This window comes from Diadema setosum, chromosome 10 (assembly GCF_964275005.1).
Source record: "Diadema setosum chromosome 10, eeDiaSeto1, whole genome shotgun sequence".
NCBI lineage: Eukaryota > Metazoa > Echinodermata > Echinoidea > Diadematoida > Diadematidae > Diadema > Diadema setosum.
Window position 1 is genome coordinate 36,544,546 of NC_092694.1, and position 21,862 is coordinate 36,566,407.

Below are 21,862 nucleotides of genomic sequence, written 5' to 3' on the forward strand. Positions count from 1 at the left end.
TGCAAGATTCAGTACAGGTACAACCATTGATATTAAACTATGACGTACGGACATAAGCGCTATTTACATTTAACTCGATAGGAGTCGAAGCAAGCCAAAGTTGTGCGTAACAATTGGCATAGCAAGGGTTTCCGTATAGATAGGAATTATATTTTCTTTCATCTTCAAACAATATGAATTAAGATAACTTTACCGACTGTAGTTTTTAATTTTTGTTATAGTGAAATATTATATGATTTAACAAATCTATGCAGAAATCAACTTAGCAATGCATTTCTTTGTCTCACTAAAGGTGTGTTATATTCAAGAAACAGTGAATGCACCTTACAAAATACAAGTAGGCCTACTCTACAATAATCCACATATTTAAGTGGTCCTTTACAAACCAAAAGAAGGTAAAGCGAAATATAAGAAAATAGTCTTTAGAACTGATTTCGTGATAATGAAAGGAATTTTGAGCATGACATTCTTGGATATTTTAACTACTTACATGAAAATGAATTCCACAAAAATCTTGACTGCAAGTAATTTTCTTTATGAAGCGTTTGAGCAATCCACATGTAAAAACAAAATTAATGCCTGCGATTAGCAACATATTTTATGACATTTACCCACGATATGTGTCACATAGATAAACATTTTCGCAATCTTTCAGCTGATACAGTTGCATCACTTTGTGAGGTCATTCTCCACAGTTCTTTTTTTTTTCCTTTTCGTTTGTCTGGAAACATTTGGATCAGGAAGACACACATGTTGGTAAAGATCATTCATGAAACATAACGTTGATTGGTCAAAAGACCGATAAACAAAAAATAATAGAATGTTGAAACGGAGATAAATGATTGTAAATACATATAATCAATGAACAAAATAGATGATCAGTATAATAATTATACACGTACTGTCACTTTAGAAAAAACGAATAGGCAACCGTCTAGGATAAATACATTTGAACTTGAACTTGATAAGATGAAAGATATTTAAGATAACCACACACACACACACACACACACACACACAAAGGAAGAGGAATGTGATTCAGTTCTGTAGTTACGAGGCATACATAACACAATTGGGAATGTCGTTTTTCCATGGCAGTCAGGTTCCTTGCATCGTTAATATCGCTTCAAATAAAAACAACGACATTGTCAACATTCCACCTCAGTATAGTCAGTCGATTGGTTCACCTCCCTGGACGAATCAAACTAATCGTAAATCTTACGCTGTTTTAGAGAAAGACTTGTCTTTAAAAGAGACCCTGTTTCTGAATATTTACTATCTAAAACAATATAAAGAAAAAGAGTATTGCTCTTGTAGAAGGAATATACTTAGGAAAAAGACTGTACAATATCATCATAATTAAGTAGGAATATTTGAAAGTGAATTGACAGAGCAAGGAATAAAACATTGCAGAAATTGTATCAGATAAAACTAAAGAGATGGGAAGAGAGAGCGAGAGAAAGAGATAGAGATAGCCAAATAGTGTGTTGGGAGTATTAAGGAGAGAGAGAGAGAGAGAGAGAAAGAGAGAGAGAAGGAAAGAGGAAAATTGGGACGGTAAAGAGACAAGGGAGTGATAGACATATCGATTTTACCTCTGCCAAAAGTAACAACCGCTGCCTTTCATAGCATTCTCCGGGTTGTCATCAGACAACCGAATGCCTGTGAGTGTTCGCATGACACACTTCAGCACATGTTTGGAAGCAGAAAGGATGTACATGTGCTGGCCAGGAAACGTCACCTTTACGAAGTTAGCTCTTGGACTGACCTCCTTCTTCCAGTCATCCAGTACTGATGGTCTGATAAAAGAGTCATCCTTGCCTCCGAATACGGTCAGATTGCCAAGGAGCTTGTCCTTGTGTGCATAGCGATACTTTTTGCAAATGAATATGGCAGCTTTGATACTGGGGATGAGAGAGGTTCTTAGATTGACGTTGTTCATAGTGGACGGCTCGAACAAGCTGAACTGGAAGGAATGACCATTGGAGGTAGGAACCTTAGGTGAATCAGCGTGATTGTTGATGATCTGTTGCATTTTCCGATAGAGAAGCTCGTTTTCCTTCATATCATCTGGTCGAGGGTATGCCATTGTTGGCGGGTACCATGCGCTGAGAAACAGGTGTGCGGGAGAAATGTTGTAGTTTTCTCTTAGGTGATGTGCCAGCTCAAATGCGATGAGTGCACCGACACTGTGTCCAAAGAATGCAAAGTGACCTCGAATAAGGGTCGGCATCAAAGCTTCAGCAATCTTGGTGATGATGTCCTGAAGGCTCTGGAGAGGTTTCTCCTGTTCACGACGTTCCCATCCTGGAAGCTGAATAGTGATCATCTGGATATTCTGGCTAGCAAGCTTTTTCTTCCATGGAAGAAACATAGTTGGACCTCCACCCACCGATGGGAAGCATATCAGTTGTGCTGACGGTGAGTCCAGCTTCTCATTTACATCCAGCCAAAGTGCATCACCGGGACCTTCAGTCGTTGCAATGGCGGTTGCTTCCTCCCCCTCCAGTCCTTCAGATACGATGCGTGAATAGATGACCTCAGTCAGATTTCTGAGAGTTAACGTGTCATTCAGAAGCGACATGGCTGTCAGAGTCACACTAAACTGGTCGTGAATATCGTTGCTCAGGTCGGTAGATAAGTGAGAGTCCAGACCGAGTGACATCAGTGTAGCATCTTGCGACACTTCTCCACTGTAGCCAAGGCGTTCGGAGAAAAAAGCGGAAAGAGACTGCATGATCAAGGATTTCCCTTCCGCCTGGGCAGCCCGCTTGATTTGCTTTCTGATATCCCGCTCGCTCTCCAGAGACATGATTTCAGGTGGAAACAATGATTTCAGTACTGAAAAGGTTCCACTTGGATCGGAAAAGTGATGTGATATCATGACATGAAAGCCCTTGGCATATTCGAGTCGATCAAGAATGGCTGATACTCCAACCACCGTGTAGTCAGTGGACAGAATGCATCCCAAAGCGCCCAAGATTTCCGACGGTGACAAACTTTCAAGTCCCAGTTTCTTCCAGTGGTCAACAAGGCCTTCTCTCGCGGCGAATCCTTGTGAGTTGATTACACCAGGTAGCAGTGATGTCGCTGGTAGACCACAATTTCGTCTCATCGTGCAGAGGGACGACAAGAAGGTGTTTGCTGCACAATAATTTCCCTGTCCCCTATTTCCGATCATCTCTGCCAGTGAAGATACCATCACAAAATGCTTGATTGGAAAATTCAGCTTCGTAGTGAGTTGGTGCAGTAGCAATGCTCCATACGCCTTGGGCATCATAACCATATTCCAGATTTCCTGGGTAAGACTTTGAAGGTATGTATCACTGTACAACGTTGCCGAGTGAAAAACTCCTTCAAGTGCATGGTCCTCATCCTGCTGAATGGCTAGTAGAGCTCTCTCAACATCTCCATAAGAACTCATATCCGCCGCAATGTGTGTGATGTGAATCCCTCTGTCTCGAAGCAAGTTTAAGCGCTGAGAGGTTTCTGCTCCCGGTACATTCCTTGAAATAATGTAGATATGGCGTGCCCCAGAGCTTGCAAGCCATTCAACAATGGAGAGACCAAATCCCTTTGATGCGCCTGTCACAAGATAGGATGCCTGTGGATTGGCTGAGAACGTGGACCTTTCGAAGTTCAGTGAAACTGGTATTTTGTCTTCGTCTATGTAGATAGTGACGTTTTCTAGGGATGTTGAAGCCTTTGCACATTTTGAAATTGGTAAAGCTGATGATGCAGGTGGCATGTGAATATGATAATTCTCATGAGCATCGAACAAGTGCAAGAGACTAGAGATAGAGTCTACCATTCCAGTGAGTTGTCCAAGGCTGGTGTCTATTGCAACCGAGTACAAGTTCGGAGGCATATCTTTTATCCTCATCTCATTGAAAACTTTTCCTCCGACCTGAACGACTGTCCCAAGAGGACGAACCTTTTGGAATAGCTTGGTTAATCTCTTCTTGTCTGGCAATTCACCTACAAGTACCAAAACGTCAGCAGATTTGTTATTGATCTGTGCGTCGATGTTGTCAGTGGTTATGGACACAACACGCTCCTGCCCGAGAAGTGCAGACGCTTTTGTGATTCCGCTTTCACATACCATATGGACATACACCGTAGCGTCCTTCTTCTCTAGGGCGAATTTGGTTGCTATCATCCCAGCATGATCCTCTACTGAACTGAAACACACGATGACCTTGCTCTTTTCATTCGACTTTAGTGCACCATTCAGAGCAACGAATAGAGGGAAATAATCCTTGACAATGCTTACAGCTGTGACAGGTGTGAGGTTGTCAGGTATAGGTACCAGATCTGATGCTTCAGCTGCAACAATGGCTGATAGCTTCTCGCCCGTTCGTACCCCAAGCACCGTGTTACCCACTTCACATCTACCCTGCTCACTGTTACTCCTGACTTGCCCAGCAAAGAGATAACAGCAATTGTAGGGGTCTCCTTGCAATTGTTGCACAGAAAATGCAGACACATTTACGTTGACTACATTTTCTTGACCATTCAGAGATGTCCCCTCACTTTGTTCAGCAACTACTCGTTTCTGGATCAGCGTTTTAGTCAGGTCAATGTCCCACTCGCTTGACTTTGCTGCCGCGAAAGTAGATTGGGGCTGAATAACTACTCGATGGGCATAGGTGTTGAAGGTTGATCCGGTACTGCTTCCTCCTTCAAACGACTGCTTATGTCGCAACGCAATGTGATTTTCTGTTGACGTTGCATTCTGCATGTACTTGAATAGCCAAAGCGCTGCTTCTCCGGGTTCTTGAATAGAAGGCAGGTCAACGGTAATGACTCTCATTTCTGGATCTTCGTGCATCAGTGTCAGTGAGAGAGATGAGGTAGGGGCCATCATTGGATTGACAACATCCTTTTCAGTCACTGCCTGAGCGCCACGAGTCACGATCCAGACTCTCGGCCTTTTCGCCATGTTACTCGAAACCAGAGCACGGTACATGTCTATGATGTCTATTCCTACCACTCGCTGCGCCTCCAAAAACTTTTCCGCGCTGATAACGTCAACATTGTCGAATTGTTGTATGTCCAAGGCAGATAGCAGGATGACATCACTTGGGTCTGTCATCGCTTGGAGGATCTTGCAGAAATCCTGCTGGATGTCACATGAATTGCATGGATCAAAGATTGAAATTCTGTCCCTGTCAAGATGTCTGATTAGCTCTGAACAGATGCCTAACTTGTCTGTCACCACGACAATCGACCCAGAAACAACTGTCTCAGTTGCTGAAGTACTACCCCTGTCTGAATCAGGGGAAAGTGGCATCCACTTCCTGCTCCAAAGCTGTACCCGTTCCTCTGACTCGTAGTTCACCTTTTCAAACATCATGTTATCTACGCGAGTGAACACTCTCTGCGTAGATGCATCAGCCAAAACTGCATCCCCACAGGTAACTCCGTCCAACTCTTTGATACGGATATAGAACATCATCCGCAGCGGCGCTCTTCCCAAGACATGAATGGTTTGTAAAGCGTGAGGAACCTGGAACCAAACTTTCGGAGTGGCATTTTCTTGCCGCGCCTTTTCTTGCTCCTGGAACATTTGACAGACTCCGAATCCTTGGAAAATGCTATCAAAGAGGGCAGGGTGAAAGTTGTAGCGATTGGAATCACTCTTAATCGGTTCCGGTACTGACGCATACATCAAGGCCTCGTTGTAGTCATGGCTGAAGTATGCAGTTTCGATGCATCTGAAAGTTTCTCCAAGATGATAGCCACGCGCCCACACAACTTCATAAAATTCTGCTTGGTCAATCATGTGTGGGAATTTTGCCTGTATGTCCTCAGACGTCAGTTTGACGTACCTAGCGACATCTGCCAAGGGCTGCAAGGAATTGGGAGCCCCAACTGGAATATCTACTGTTCCCATGCTGTTTAATTTCCAGGAGCGATCAGCGGGGTTGAAACTGCGTAGGGTTAAATTTGCCTCCTGCTGCCCGGTCTCAAGAGTAATTTCCATGGAACCGTCTACTTCGGGAGCAAAGATGAATCTCTCAAATTTGACGTCTTTGAGTGTAACAAAGTCAAGTTCGGGATAGATCTCACGGCTTGCCTCTAGCATAGTTTCGATGTGAGCTGCAGCAGGGACAATGACGTTTCCTTGAAGCTTGTGATCCCGCAGCCATGGCACAGACATTTGTGAAAATTTCGAGCTCCAAATCTTCGGCGATGTTTCTCCACTCAGATGAGAGACGTGTAGGCGTTTCCCAAGCAAAGGATGACGTTGAAGAGGGAAACTAAAGAGCTTTCTTGATTTCTGTGTAGTTCCTGAACAGAGCACGTGTTGCCATGGGTATGACGGAAGTGACACAACTTCGCAGGGTCCGTCAGGAAAGAGTCGCTTATGTTCGATCGGGTAGCCTTCAACATGGAGTCTCGAGATTGAGCGAAGGAGACTGAGTTCGTCATCTGCAAGCAAGTTTGTGTTCGAAGGTCTCTGTAAGGATCCTGTAACAACCACCTGATTGTTGCTATTTGACGGTGTCCTTAGTGTATCTCGAATGGCGGCAGATAATACTGGATGAGGTCCAATCTCCAGGAAGCAGTTGTAGCCATCTTGCAATAGCTTCTTTACAGCGTCCATAAATCTGACGGGCTGTCGTATGTTCTGCCACCAATAGGACGCACTGTTGACTTCACTCCTTTCCAAGTAGGTGGTCGTGACAGTTGACAGAATAGGAACTGATGGAATAACGTTGGAGGTTCCCTTTCCCGACGTTGTGTTGAGGTATTTCGCACTGGCGAGGAAAGACTTGCGCACGTCCTCCTGCTGGTAGCTGTGGAATGCATTGCTTACCTTCAAACCGATGCATCTCACTCCTTCTTCCTTGAGATCTTCGGTAAAGGATGCGAGGGCCTCTTTATCACCAGATAAGACAATTTGTCTCGGACTGTTGATCGCTGCCACGTTGATTTTACTCTCATGTTTGCTACTCTTCAGGCGTGCTTCGATCTCTTCAACTGGATGCAAGATGGCGACCATTGTCCCACGGCCACTTGTCTTTCTCAGCTGGTATCCTCTGGTGTAGATAAGGCGAACTGCGTCTTCGAGAGTCAGATGACCGGAGGCATACGCTGCGGCGACTTCCCCGACGCTGTGCCCCACAATGGCGTCTGGAGTGATTCCTCGAGAGCGGTAGAATTCAGTTAGACCAATCTGGACTGCACAAAGGCAGGGTTGCGCTATGTCTAGAATGTAAAATTGAGCGCAACATACGTTAATGGTGACAATGAGAATAGTGGTAATAAGCAATTAAATGGTTTTCATGCGTCTTTCTACCGTCGGTTCCTTGTGATTCATATCAAACCATATCACCCCAGTAACTGAAATCAATCCGGAAATGAAATGGATTAACTTCGGTCCCTAAATACACATTTACAGCTATTTTACTTTGAAAAAAAAAAAAATCAGAGAGCATTTTTCTATACTTCATTACATTTAGCTTGAACGACCCCCCCCCCCCTCCACAGACACAGACACAGACACACAGACACACACACACTTACAAACGTTCCGCAGCCCCTGCTATGTATACGTCTCGATCTCATTTTAGAACTACTGAACACTTTTGGGCGTGAGTGCACGAATCTGTTCGCAAGTGTTCTTAGATGACTTGAACTTGTTTTCCTTTGTTTTTATCTCTGGTCGAATTCTGCTCATTCATAGATTAAGAGTAAGATAACTGTTTCGAATAGCTTCTTGAAATGAATTAACTGTAGGGTGCTTACCTGTCTGGTTGATCTTTGTTTGGTCTTCTTCCGTAGTTAACATCTGCATCAGAGACCACTTTGCTCCGAATTTCGACAGCATCTTGTCGATATTCTGTTGACGAGGAGTAAATGTAATGAAAAGAAAAATGAGTCACATGGAGAGAATATGATCAAAAGGTTGTACAATATCTTATATTCGACTTAAATCTGCTTAATTCCTATAATTTCAAGCTAACGATTCCACAGCAAAGAGGTTACAAGCGGACCGATTCGCGAGTTCTTATGATGAGGGCTGTATATGAACATACACGTTAAACAAAAATAAATGCTTTGAATATGGGAAAAGTGTTTACTACCTAGGCAGGAATTAAATACATGTGAAATTTGATTTTGATACAATTCAATTCATATTCATTTCAACTGTTATGTACAAACATGACACAAAAACTAAACACATTGCAACTTTACACATAACAGGTAATGGATAATACACGATAATACAATAGCAAACAAAGCAATTTTCAAGGAGATACTACCAGTTGTGTAGCAACGCAAATACGCAAACTATGTAATACATCCAATCAAAAGGTACATATAATGTTCAAAATGGCATAATAATGCATATGAAAGAAACAGAACTTGAGATGTCCATGCAATTACATCTTAGTACGTTTTTTCAAAATGGCATAATAATGATGCGGATGAAAGAAACAAAAATTAAGGTATTCATGCCATTACGTTACGTTTAGTGGAAGGAGAGTACTGAAAGCTAATAAGCGTGTGTATAGAAACATTGACAAAATGATATAGAAACACACCGACACACCACACTACAGATAGGTGGTTCATTAGAGATATTTACATTAGTCAGTTTAACTTTAATTCAGTCACAGAGACTTACGTATGGAGTAATAAATACACATTCCCCTTGCCCTCCAGTGTGCACATACTCATTTAATGTCTTGGTTACAGATACATGGTATTCAATCTATGCTTGCACATACTTGCCGGTGTGGAAAGAAAGGCAAAGAAGTTGAACCCTGACTAGACCAAGACGAAAGACAGCAGATATTTGCTGGTGTGCTTTACTAGAGATACCAGGAGGTAGGCCTACTCACTTCTACACAATGACGTGAAGATGAATTACATGTAAATAGAAAAGTCATACCTTGATGATATCACCGAATTCAGGATCATCAATTGCCAGACGACGAGCCATTCCCCACCACTGCGCGCCCATCCCTGAATAAACGAACACCAAGCGACGAACAGAAATATTCGTATCCCTAGCCTGGCCTTCTATGACAGTAGAGGTGGCTTTGGTGTCTTGTTGGAGTTTAAGTCTGGTCTGGTTCCTTGCATCGCGGGGAGATCTCACGATTATACACATGCGATGGTCGAGGTGGGTGGACCTCACACCTGCTGTGTACAACGCATTGGTGTAAAATACCCCGTCATCTCCTATCACCTCGGTCAAGAACGTCTCCCAGTCCTGGAGGTATTGTGCTAGGGCGCCCTTGGTTGCTGCTGAGAGGAACAATATAGAAGGCTTCTCCGTAGCTCTGTGGTTAGTGACTGAGTTTTGTTTCTTCCTTGAGCTAAAACCTTCTAAAACGATGTGAGCATTAGCTCCGCCGAATCCAAACGAGCTGCAACCAACAATTTTCTTGGCTCTCTCTGGCCATTTTGTAAGTTCAGTTGGAACACGGAGGTTTAAGTTCACAAAGTCTACGTTCTCATTTCCTGACTTGAAGTGCACTTGCTTAGGAATCTGCTCGTGTTGTAAGCTGAGGGCTAACTTGATGACTCCAGCTATACCCGCTGCTGCTTCGGCGTGTCCGAAGTTTGTCTTGATCGATCCGATATAAAGTGGATGCTGATCAGACCGACGCTTAGTGCCCAAAGCTTCACCTATTGCGTTGGCTTCGGTCCTATCACCAACTTTTGTGCCAGTACCATGAGCCTCAAGGTAAGTCAAATCTGTGGGGTTGACTTTGGCATCGTCGTAAGCCTTTTCGAGGAGAGCAACCTGCGCGTCATAACTAGGGCGAGCAATTCCAGAAGTGCGACCGTCGTTAGAGAGTGCCCCTCCCCGAATGACGGCGTAGATCCTGTCTCCGTCTTCAATGGCCCGTTTCAATGGCTTGAGAACGACAGCCCCTACACCTTCTCCCCGGGCATATCCGTCGGCAGAGTTGTCGAAGGTCTTGCTTTTGCCGTCAGGAGAAACAACATCGCCTTGACAGAATCCAACACTTGTGATTTGAAGTAATGTAATGTTCACACCACCCGCCACGGCCATGTCACATTGCCCTTTCCGCAAGCCATCACACGCAAGAAGGATGGAATACAGTGATGAAGAGCATGCAGTGTTAACTGTCAGGCTAGGTCCATGGAAGTCGTACTCGTAGGAGATTCTGTTCGATGCCATGCATGAATTGGTGCCCGAATTCGTGTAAAGATTGATGTTGTCCTCAGGTATTGTGATTAGGATGCTGTACTCGCTTGCAGTCACGCCCATATACACGCCGGTATTCGATCCGCGAACCGACTGGGCTGGTATTCCTGCATCTTGGAATGTCTCCCAAACTACTTCAAGAAGGAGCCGAACCTGTGGGTCCATATGGTCTGCTTCCTCTGTAGATTAAGGTTTTAAAAATATGATATCATTAAAGGGATGGTACAGTATTGGTGGAGATGACGATTTGGCTTTTAACTTTTTGCGAGATACCAAGAAACCTCAATGGAATAATACAGAGCATACCATTCTTTGAGGAATTCAAAGTTTATTATATGAAAATTGGTTTTGGAACGGCCGAGACATCCAAAGGCAAAGTAAAACAAAGCGATCCGAATAAAAGGTGGGTCCCACCCCACTTTTTATTGGGATTGTTCTGTTTTGGATATCTCAGCCATTTCAAAACCAATCTTCATCAAATAAATGTTGAATCCTTCTTTAAATTACATGCTCTTTTAGATTTCACAAAAGGTTTCTCATAATCTCTCCGAAGAATGTTAGAAACTTGAATTTGGTCTCAATCAAAACTATACGATCCCTTTAAATCGTAGTTCGGGTAGATTTTTTTTTTTGTGTGTGTCTAAGACCAGGAAAGGTTGTTGAATACGTTTTATTATTATTGTTGTCGTTGTTTGTTTGTTTGTTTGTTTTGTTTTTTTCCAATGCATACTCCAGAAATAAGATGAAATGAATTAGTAGCTAATCACATAATTAACATGTTGCTTATGTAGTAAATGAATGATTTTAAATCAGGAAGCCAGAAGGCATGATGGATAATACAACTGTCAAGGGTATGCTATGACGAGGAATCAATATAAACAATCAAAAACAATTAAGTTTCCGTTGGTGTAAGTGTCTTAAACGTGCAAATTAGAATAAGGGACTAATTTGCATATGAACAAAGTCTAGTCGATGGTACCACATGCTATGTATATGACAATGACAAGTGATTGAGTGAAAGGGTTTTTGTTAAATCGTGTTGTTTTGTCTGCCACCTTGGCAGTCTTATGCAATAACCATTATTGTAGCCTTCTAATTGTGACCGTGCACCTCAAAACGAAAATAAAGTCGCACACACTGATTTTGCGTTAGGACTGAAAATAAGCGAAATGGGTCAACCTAGCCGAACTTGACTTTTTCATATTTTCTGTAAGAGCGGGTCTTCTTTTACATTATGCTAAAATTTGGTATCATAAAACGGGCAGGAAAGTGTGTGTTTTTTAGCAGATTATCTCGAACATTTTTGGTAGAATAGTGTGATTAGGTGTGTCTTTAGAATCCCTTTTTCATTTCTGAAAAACCTTGTCCACACTCTTCACTTTCAACTCTAATAACTTTTGAAAGGATAGTGCTATTGCTTTGAAAGCAAGGCATTAGTTATGGACAGAATGTGTTAATGAGGCATGCTTAATTTCAGTTTAAGCTGATAATCCCTTCATTGTTGTTACTTTGGTGGCTTACTTCCTGTTTTTTTGTCCCATTCATCGCGCAGCCAGCACGGTTTGGTAAAGATTAAGCGCTTGAATAGACACTGTACTTCAGAGCCTCTTTTCTCAGTTCACTCTTTTCCTGAGTTTGTGCTTTCTTCCCAATATTTAGATAGATTAGGAGAGTCCATTTGATTTAAGTTATACAGCATTTTAAAGCTTAAAGTCTGCTCTGTCAGAATATGGTCTTAACTAAAAATTCATATCTGGCGACTTTTTGTTTGTTTTGAGGTGCAGGGTCACAATTAGCATATTTCATAATATTTAGGACCAATGTTGCTAATCTTTATAAGGAAATCCTGAAAACATGAATAATACAACTTTTCAAATATCTATATGACGGGAGTCCATTTGAAACAAAAGTTTCCATCTTAAAATGATGTTAGTGCCTTAAAATGCAAAATGAGCATAATGAACTACTTTGCATAATTATGTAAACAATCTAGTAGATGGTATAATATTATGCATATGACGTGGAAAACTTGCTTAGATAATGTCTTTTGCTGATTCGTGTTTAAGATGTGTGTTAAAAGCAAAACGCTCAGCCATTTGTCTTTATTTATCAAATAAGAATATTCAGCTACTATGCACTATAGGTAAGATAACGAATTACGTAATATGTTGCTAATTTCGATACAGGAATTGTGGCAACACTAATGATAACATGAATTGATATTAATGATAAACCTTCGATAAAATCTTTGAGAAATCCGCTCATCATACAGCAGGGAATGCAGCAATATCATTTATAGTAAAACCCATCAGTGAGAGTTTGAGGAAAATCGGAATATCCAATCAAAAGTTCTGAAATTTTGAAGCTTCTGCTCTGTCACTGCTGGATGAGAAGACAACTACAGGTTGTGACGTCACAAATTGCTGCATCCACTGAATCTACATGTACATGCAGGTGGACTTGTCCTCTGAACATGCATTTTTGTCATGGTCAGGTAATTTGCTTATCAACAATGAATAGTCCGGTAAATGGTACCATATTCCATGTATACCTGACGTGGGAAAGTTGTTTAGTAGAAGGCTTTCTATTACTTCGTGTTCTAGAAGAGTATTGAAGTAAATCAAGCTGTGGTTGTCACTTTGGCAGCCTTGTGCAATTGGTATCTTTATTAGTCAACCAAGAGTGTTCAGCTAATCAGCGTAATATGTTATTCACGTTATATGCAAATTTTAAGCATGAAAAAACAGATTGCACGATTTCTTAAAAGATTCGTATGACTTTCGTATGACCTTTATGAGGAAGTAGAAGGACCGAAGAGGGAAGGGAATTGGAGGGGAATTTCCCCCTTCCTCTTACGGTCCCATGCTTGTGGAATTTTAGAACAATCTGGTGCACAACTATGGGTGACATAGATTATCAATATTTTGACATTTTTTAATGAATAATATAAAACGATACATTGGTTGTCTATTTCAATTGGGATAAAAGCCCAAACCCAGCAATCAGATTATCAAATTTAATTGTTGTGTTCATTCTATACTCTAGCATCTTGGGTCGCTACAAAGCAGAGGGAAGACGCTTATAATCACTCCTTTCAGAAAAACAGCAACAACAACAACAAAAAACAACTATCGAGGTAGGTCCCCTTTGCCTAGAAAAGAATGGATAACTAGGCCGTCTCTATGGGGAACAAAGTGTCACTGCTAAACAAAACAAAAGAAAATACCTCTGATATGTGACGTCAAGTATACTCGCAAACTCACAAAGAAAGAACTTCACGGTTCAATAAACATGAGAACCATCATAGCCGAATTATGAAGCAACAATCGAATAACATCAGCTACTGTTTTCGTAAGATCCCCACACCTAGAACTTAACCTGTCACTTTTTACCTGTTCACTTTGTCTCAAATCTCAACATTCTACCCCCCTCAAAAAAAAAAAAAAAAAAAAAAAAAACCACAGATTATTGGTACTCCTCTAAAAGTTTGTTCTCCCACTTAGTGAAGACGGTCTGCTCATCCATTGATCACATTGTCTTGGACGCGCGGGAAGGAGGAAACGGAAAATAATTGAAAGTCGAACGTGCTAAAGAGATTGTATAGTATTGGCAGAGACGAGGACTGGGCTTTTAACTTTTTGCAAGATACCAAGAAACCACCTATGAAAATAATACAGGGCATACCATTCTACGACGAATTCAAAGTTTATTTCTTGAAAATCGGTTTTGGAATGGCAGAGACATCCAAAAACAAAGTAAAACAATGTAGTCCTATCCATCTTTTATTAGGATCGCTCTGTTTTGGATATCTCAGCCATATCAAAACCGGTTTCATATAATAATGCAATTGTAAACGTTGAATTCCCTTCGGCATTGCATGCTCTTTCACTTTTCATAAGATGTTTCTCATCTTAGAAAAATGTTAGAAACATGAAGTTAGGTCTCAACAAAACCTATACGATCCCTTTAAGGAATGGAATTCATTTTTTCCGATTCTTCTTGCATGAAAGTCTAACATGTCTGCGTCATGAAAGACAGGGTCATAGTACAAATTTTACCTGGTGATATTTTGAAGAACTGTCTGTCGAAATACTCTGGGTTTTTTCTGAGGTATCCGCTACACTTGTTGTACATCTTCCCCGGCCGCTTCTCCCCGGGAATGATGAAGAACGACTGGTCATAGCGATCAGCGGGAGGGGGCGTTGTGCAGTCCAGACCCTTTGCAAGCATGTCCCAAAATTTGTAGACACCGTCGATGCCATCGGCGAATCGACATCCTATACCTACGATGGCGATCTTGTCATCGGCCGACATCGTTGGGTCGTTCAACGAGTCCATCGTGGATGCTTATTTCTTCACTTCCCTGACGGAGACCTAACAGAGCAGACAGTTTTTAACATTCGTTATTATTTGCACAGGGGGTTGCCGTACATACTCGAGCAGGATCCTGCTCGAGGATCCTGCTCGAGTATGTACGCCCATGATTTTTTATAATAGCTACAACTAAAACACTGATCAATTCAGTGCTTATTTACGTCGATGTAGGGCAATTTGTCAATCAGTTGCAATGAAAACACGTTGACGGAAGAATTTCATGAATTTGAATACTGCAGTACCCGCTGCATGTTATAAGGATTAGAACTAACACTTGCTGTCGGGCGAAAGCTCGGTGGTCTAGTGGAGATGACGCCTGTCTGGTGATCAGGAGGTCGTAGGTTCGAATCCTGCTCGATTATGTACGCCCATGATTTTTTTTTTTTTTAATCATGGTTACTACTAAAACACTGATCAATTCAGTGCTTACAAAAGTCGATGTAGGGTAATTTGTCAATCAGTTGCAATCAACCAATCATCCTCTTCACCTTTTCCCACCAATTCCCACCAGCAAGAAGAACTTCAATGTACTCATGGCTTCAATTCTTTCCCCCAAAGGTTAAGAAAATATGAGATATGAGCGTATCACTGCCACTTGAAGGGCACCTTTATAGGAAATAAGAATGTTGAATATATGTAATGTTTTCTTTCATTAATTGCAAACCAATTCAATTCCTCGTTGTTAATAATAATAATAATAATTGCATTTATATGGCGCGTCATACTGGTGTTTCTAAGCGCACTTGTGCTACACGTATTCATACAAAAAGACTAGAAAACTAGAAAACACAATAACATTAACAAAACTAGCATATTAACAGTAACAAAAGAAGAAGAAAAAGAAGAAGAAAAAAATATAAATGATACAATGATGATACAAGAATTAATAACTGACTGTGTGCGCCTCCAGGAAAAAAGAAAATTGCAACTGATTAAACAGGTGAGTTTTGAGAAGAATTTTAAATGATTCAACAGATTGGGTATTCTGAATATAAAGAGGGAGTTTATTCCAAAGAGTTGGGGCAATGGAAGAGAAGGCTCGGTCACCATAACGGGTTTTTGTACGTGGCCATGAAGTAATTGGAGAGAGGAAGATGAACGGAGGGGTCTGGCAGAAGAGGAGGAGCGAAGAGAGACTATGTTTTGAAGATATGTGGGTGCAAGATTACGTGTGATTTTGTACGTCAGAAGTAGGATCTTGAAAGTAATACGGGAATGACCGGTAGCCAATGGAGTGAGCGGAAAACGGGAGATATATGGTCATGTCTCCTACTAAGGGAGACATCATCACAGAGTTAAAGAAATGATGAATCTTCTTCTTTTTTTTTTAATTGCTTGATCATTTACATGAGGATGACCTGTAATTCCCCAGGGAACAAGTAACTATACACAGCCCGGTCGCTGTAAGTAGTGACAGGGCTGTACCGACGTGACCTACTAACACGAAGAGAGTTCAGCGATCGTATGCGATCGTATGCGATCGCTTTGAATTTTGATACTTTAGATCATTTTTTTTTTTTTTTTGGTCACCTCAAACTAAACTAATGCGAATCTTCAATAATGAGACTTCATATCTATGCTATCAATATTGAAATGCACATTTCACAACTTACCGAACATGATGATTCATGCAGCATAAGCGAACGGTACATCGTCTTTCACGCCAGGCCATTTTGAATATCGGGAGGTCACATGATCTGAATGCCCTTTCAAAAGGTCGCGCTGTCGACCGTGCGTGCAGCTGCTGCTACCAAAGAGATTATTGGCGTATACCACCCGATATTCAAAATTTCCTGGCGTGAAAGACGATGCACCGTTGGCTAATGCTGCATATTATCATAATTTTCGGTAAGTTGTAAAATGTGCATTTCAATATTGATAGCATAGATATGAAGTCTCATTATTGAAGATTCGCATTAGATGAGTTTGAGGTGACAAAAAATGATCTAAAGTATCAATATTCAAAGCGATCGCATGCGATCGCTGAACTCTCTTCGTGTTAGTAGGTCACGTCGGTACAGCCCCACTCTCGCTACTTACAGCTACTGGGCTGTGTAATAGTTAGGGAACAATTAGCATGACGTTATTTTGTGTGATTCACGAGTTTATATTATTTGATTTGATTTGATTTGATTTGATTTTATCGGTTCCTGCATTATGTCATTGCTCATGCAGATACATACACATATATCATATACATTGATGGTACCATACATGTAAATGGATATACATAAACATTAATTGCTAACAAGGTAAGTTTCTTCATTGCCTTTAGAATGTACAGCAATACAGTTTCTTCATTGCCTTTACAATGTACAAAAGAACATTATCAGTGATGCGATGAATAACGCAGGTTGGTATATAGTGGCACTCTACCTATGTACATGTATAAAGCAAATAATCAACTTTTAGTTTCAGGCAATGAGACAAACTATCACTTCCTCGGCGATCTGAATGTGTACGCTATCTCTTCTCAGCTGCGCTTCGGAAAGATAGCTACATCCAGATCGCCTCGGAAGTGATAGATTGTCCCGTCACCTTCACCAACGTTGATTATTTGCTTAATATCAGGATTCCCAAATCATGACTGATCATCACGACAGCTTTCTGCAATAAATGAAAAAAAAATACCACTGCCTCAATTAACAGTGATACTTGCCATGAGCACATATTGCAAAAGTAAGATAAGACATTTCAGCCCAATTAAGGGAAACTGAAATGACCATTTCGCAAATTAATGCAGGTTTAACTTCACTGGAAATACTCGGAATAAATTGATTATATAATTTCGGGAGAGATGACAAAAAGACAAACAAGACAAACACACACACACACACACACACACACACACATGCAAATACGAGAAAGAGCCATCGAAAGCAGCCTAAAGTATGAAATTCGTCTTACCTGGCTGTTGGGCGAGAGCTCACGTCGCAGGGTTGATGACAGTCATAGCGACGTCACAGCAATGCGGAATGACACCAGTGAGTCGCTATGGGTTATATGAATACGATGAACGCACATACGGCCTACTTTCGTGCCTAAGTGTCTCGAGTTTTGTAACCCACAAGCTTCTGATTGGCTGCCGAAAAGAATTCTTGATTGTAATTTGGGGATGGTGCCATTTGTGACGTGTCTAGCTCCTCCCCATTTTGGGCAGAGGGGTGGAAAGTAGGTTCCCAAATTCAACTCACAAAATCTAACAACATTGTCATTTGTCATTGATCGGAATCATCGTTTAATTCACGTCATAGTCAAGTGTATGCGTGTGTAGCCTTTGTTCTTTGTTTCTTTGGTTCTTTTTGCTTACATGTTTTCGGTCTTCATGTTTGTTTGTTTGTTTGGGTTTTTTTCAGGGCGTAGTAGCCCTATTTGAATATGTTGAAAAGAGAAGAAATAAAAATAAGTTACTGAAATGTGAATTCGATGCAATGCTGAGTCATAGTACCAAATACTTAGATGGAATCATTTTTAACGTAAATATTCAGGGACGTCGATGGGGGGGGGGGGAGCTCCCCCATTATTAAAACATCTCTTTTGCTTTAGATTCGGACATTAGATTTCCAAAATGATTATTCAGAAAATGAAGATTCATGCAAGAACTAAAGAATTAAGTCTATATTCACTTTCTAATTAGGCCTATACATTTCTCGTCATCCTATGGTGAGACACATGCAAGGCATTACCGAAATATTTGTCACCACTCAATTCACTGCCGTACATCTTGTCATCGCCGGTATGGTGTAGCAGTGGAATGCGCCCCAGAGCTTCGCGCCCGCCCCGGGCTGGCATTCCTAAAATTTTATGAATACGCGTCTCCTCGGGCCCTCACCACTAGAGTTTTTAGGGGAAGCTGCCTCCTCTCACCCTGAATCAGCCCGGGACAGCCGGAAATGGATGCGGCAAGGGCGGCGACTCCATTTGGCAATAAACTGTGCCAAAACATATCCCATCATACTAACCGAAAATCAGTGGTCGTGTTTACTGCTTGTCCCATGCATGTCACGGTTAGGCTGCTATTTGCACGGACAGCATCTATTGACCTTGGTAGCCGTAGTATTTTTCTATGGTCTATTCGCCATGTAAAACACTAATTGTATGATGACGCAGTGCCTACATTACGGACGAGTGAACTCTTTTTTTCGTATCACCAGCTAGGGAGCTGGTACCATACTTCCACCTCACTGGTATATCTCGCGTTTCGTACGCATAGGCAACGTGTTGATGGCTATTCGCCCTGATCTCTATAAGAAATCAGTGTGTTTGACAACCCGTTCACCCCCCCCCCCCCCCCCACTCTTCGGTCAACGATACTCATAATCATGCTTGATCCAGATTCCTAGAAACACCCCCTTTGATACGGAGGAAAATGGGTTAAGATTTTGACGCCATATCACGGGCTTTTGGATCTAGGGAGCCCCCTCCCCCCTTCCCCCAATTTTAGGGTTTTGGAAGGGAGGAAATGACAGCACAATTACCCCCCCCCCCCCCCGCCATCACATGATTTTGGAAGGGAAGCTACCAAAATTACCCCCTAAATGAAGAAAGAGTGATGAGGTGAAGAGTGTCCACAATTTCAGCTCCTGCATGGACAGGAATATTTTAGGACGTTCTTATGCTGAATATAACCAGAAAAGAATGATGTATGTACTTCCTAGCTTCAGTACTTTCCTTCCTTCAGGGTCCAGGTTGAAATTTCTGCAGATGGACATGTCTGTTAGAGGTAAAAGAGATACATGACTGAGATTAGTCAAACGACGATTTGTAGTCTGGTTGCTATTAACCTCATTAAGCTCATTTCATTTTCATTTTATTCCATTTCCGACAAAAGTGTATAATGCAATTTGACATTTTGCACATACAATAGATATTCATATATGTTTTTCATGGTTTTCATGATTATCTTTTTTTTTTCTTCTTAGTATGAAATCTGTTGATCATAACACATTTATGAATATACCTTCTGTATAGATATTTAAATATAATTCGATATGGACTTCCTAAATAGTGTTATGAAGGGAGGCAGTTTGCTCCGAGAAGAGGAGTCCAGCACGGGCAGCGGCGGGCGCGCAGTTCTTGGAGGTGGGGGGGGGGGGGGTACACAAGTGAGCTCTATCCGCCTTTACAGACTTAGCAACCAAGAAAACGCAAACGGGGAACATCTGATTGCCGCAATACCATTGTCCTCTGTTTTTCTTTCAGTTGTGTGACTTTTTGGCTCAACAGAAAATAAAAACTTACAAAATTCCCCACTCCATTAATGATTAGCCAGCCATTCTTATTCCCTCACAAACAGTGTAATGTCTCTCATACGGCTCTTCTATTCTGTGATTCCCCAAATGAACATCCAATACATCACCAAGCAGAAATGTTGTTCATGTTTCACACGATATTTGCACCAGCTCTATAGGCATAATCGTGTGCACCGCAAATAATACAATTCAGCTCATCCATGTCACCGATAGAATGTCTTAAATTCAATGACAAAAGGTAAACTGAAGGTTAAACCAACATTAAATAGCAGCACTTGGAGCATGCTTTCATTTTTTTTTTTTCAAACCTGTCTGAAATGACAACGAATGATATATGTAGGCCTCATTGTGTGGGTATTTCCAAAGTAGTAGTAGTAGTAGGAGTAATTTTCTGTTTCCAATATGCGTTACCCCCACCCCCGCACTTTAAGGGGATCGTATAGCAGTATAGTTTTGGTTGAGACCCAACTTCAGGGTGTTGGGGTTTTTTTTTTTTTTTTTTGAGATAATAAGAAACCTCTTTTGAAATGTGAGCATGTTATTCCAAGAGAAATTCAACGTTTGTTTGATGAAAATTGGTTTGAAATGGCTGAGATATTCAAAGCAAAGCAATCCTGATAAAACTTGGGACCCACTTTATATTACAATCGCATTGTTTTACTCTACTTTTGGATGACTCAGCCATAACAAGACCGATTTCCATCAAGTAAACTTTGAAATCCTCTTAGAATGGTATGCTCTGTGCTATTCCATAAAAATCAAAGAAGAAATTGAAGATTGGAGAAAAGAATAAGAGAACACGTCAACTGGTAACCAGTCGGGATATAGTGAATCAAATGATCTGACTGAATTATGGCGCATGTATTGGGAGAGTGAATGCAGAAGACTGTCGTCAAATGAGCATATAACTTGAAGAAAATAGGCAAAACATACATCATGTATACTTTTCAAAAACACAAGAAAAAAACCACAGTCATTCTGGCATGATATTGCGACAAATAATGTGCGTGAGGTGAGTGCTGGTGCAATAACTGAATGAGCCCAGCAGGCGTGCGGTACTAGTACGTGTACTGACAAAAAGTTAAAAGCTCAGTCCTCATCTAAACCAATACTATACCGTCCTTTTATCAAGTGGACTGATCTAAAACACAACAATACAAGCTTGATTGAAATGGAATAGATATTAAGAAAATTACGAAATTGTACAGTTTAATTAATAAATTTTGCAATATCGTTCATTTTTGCCAAAGGGTTCTCGAAAGGTTGATATGAATATGCAAATGAACGATCACATGGAATCAAAACCTCAGTATTTTTCATTATTGATTAATTAATTAATTAAATTAATCCAATGATTAATAATGAAAAAATAGTGGGGTTTTGATTCCATGTGTTCATTAATTGATTAATTAATTAATTGATTCCTAGCTGAATAACTTCAAAACAATGATGTAATAAAGATGTAATTATCATCTACAACCTTTCAATGGACAATGTCAATGGTACTTAACTGCGGTTGTCTCATCTCTGCTCATTTAACTTATATTCTTATTGTCTTTCGAGCTCTGGATGCTGAAAGAAATAACCAAAGAGTACACGTCCAATACTTTGAGTCCATGACATTAAGCATGACTGACAGCTCCCAGGTATAACCATGGTAACTGGGAGGTGATATAGCGGGTGCTGTTCGTTATTCCGAAGGTTCGATATTCGGAGGGTTCGTTATTCCGAAGGTTCGTTAATCCGAAACACGCAAATTCCCTATACCTACAGGTTCGTTAATCCGAAAATGAAAAAAGGTTCGTTAATCCGAACATTTGTGGCGTTATTCCGAAGGTTCGTTATTTCGAAGATTTGTTCATCCGAAAATGAAATTCGGAAAAACGAACCTTCGGAATAAGGAATCTTCGGACTGAAGAGCCTTCGGAATAACGAACCTTCGGAATAACGAGTTGTAACCGATATAGCACACCATTTGAAAAATGTGCATGAAGTGTAGCAACATGAATCAAGGGCAGAAGACATCAGAAATTCACATTTA

At 41.0% G+C, this 21,862-nt stretch overlaps 1 protein-coding gene across 1 annotated transcript; it reads right to left on the bottom strand.

Moving 5' to 3' along the window:
* Window positions 1-1,591: 1,591 nt before the first annotated feature.
* LOC140233990 (phenolphthiocerol/phthiocerol polyketide synthase subunit C-like) lies at window positions 1,592-18,361 on the bottom strand. The gene is made up of 5 exons (XM_072314077.1): window positions 18,256-18,361; window positions 14,254-14,541; window positions 8,906-10,374; window positions 7,756-7,849; window positions 1,592-7,215 (listed from the first exon to the last, which is right to left on the bottom strand). The coding sequence occupies exons 1-5, from the start codon at window positions 18,359-18,361 to the stop codon at window positions 1,592-1,594; spliced, it is 7,581 nt and encodes a 2,526-aa protein (XP_072170178.1).
* Window positions 18,362-21,862: the final 3,501 nt, after the last annotated feature.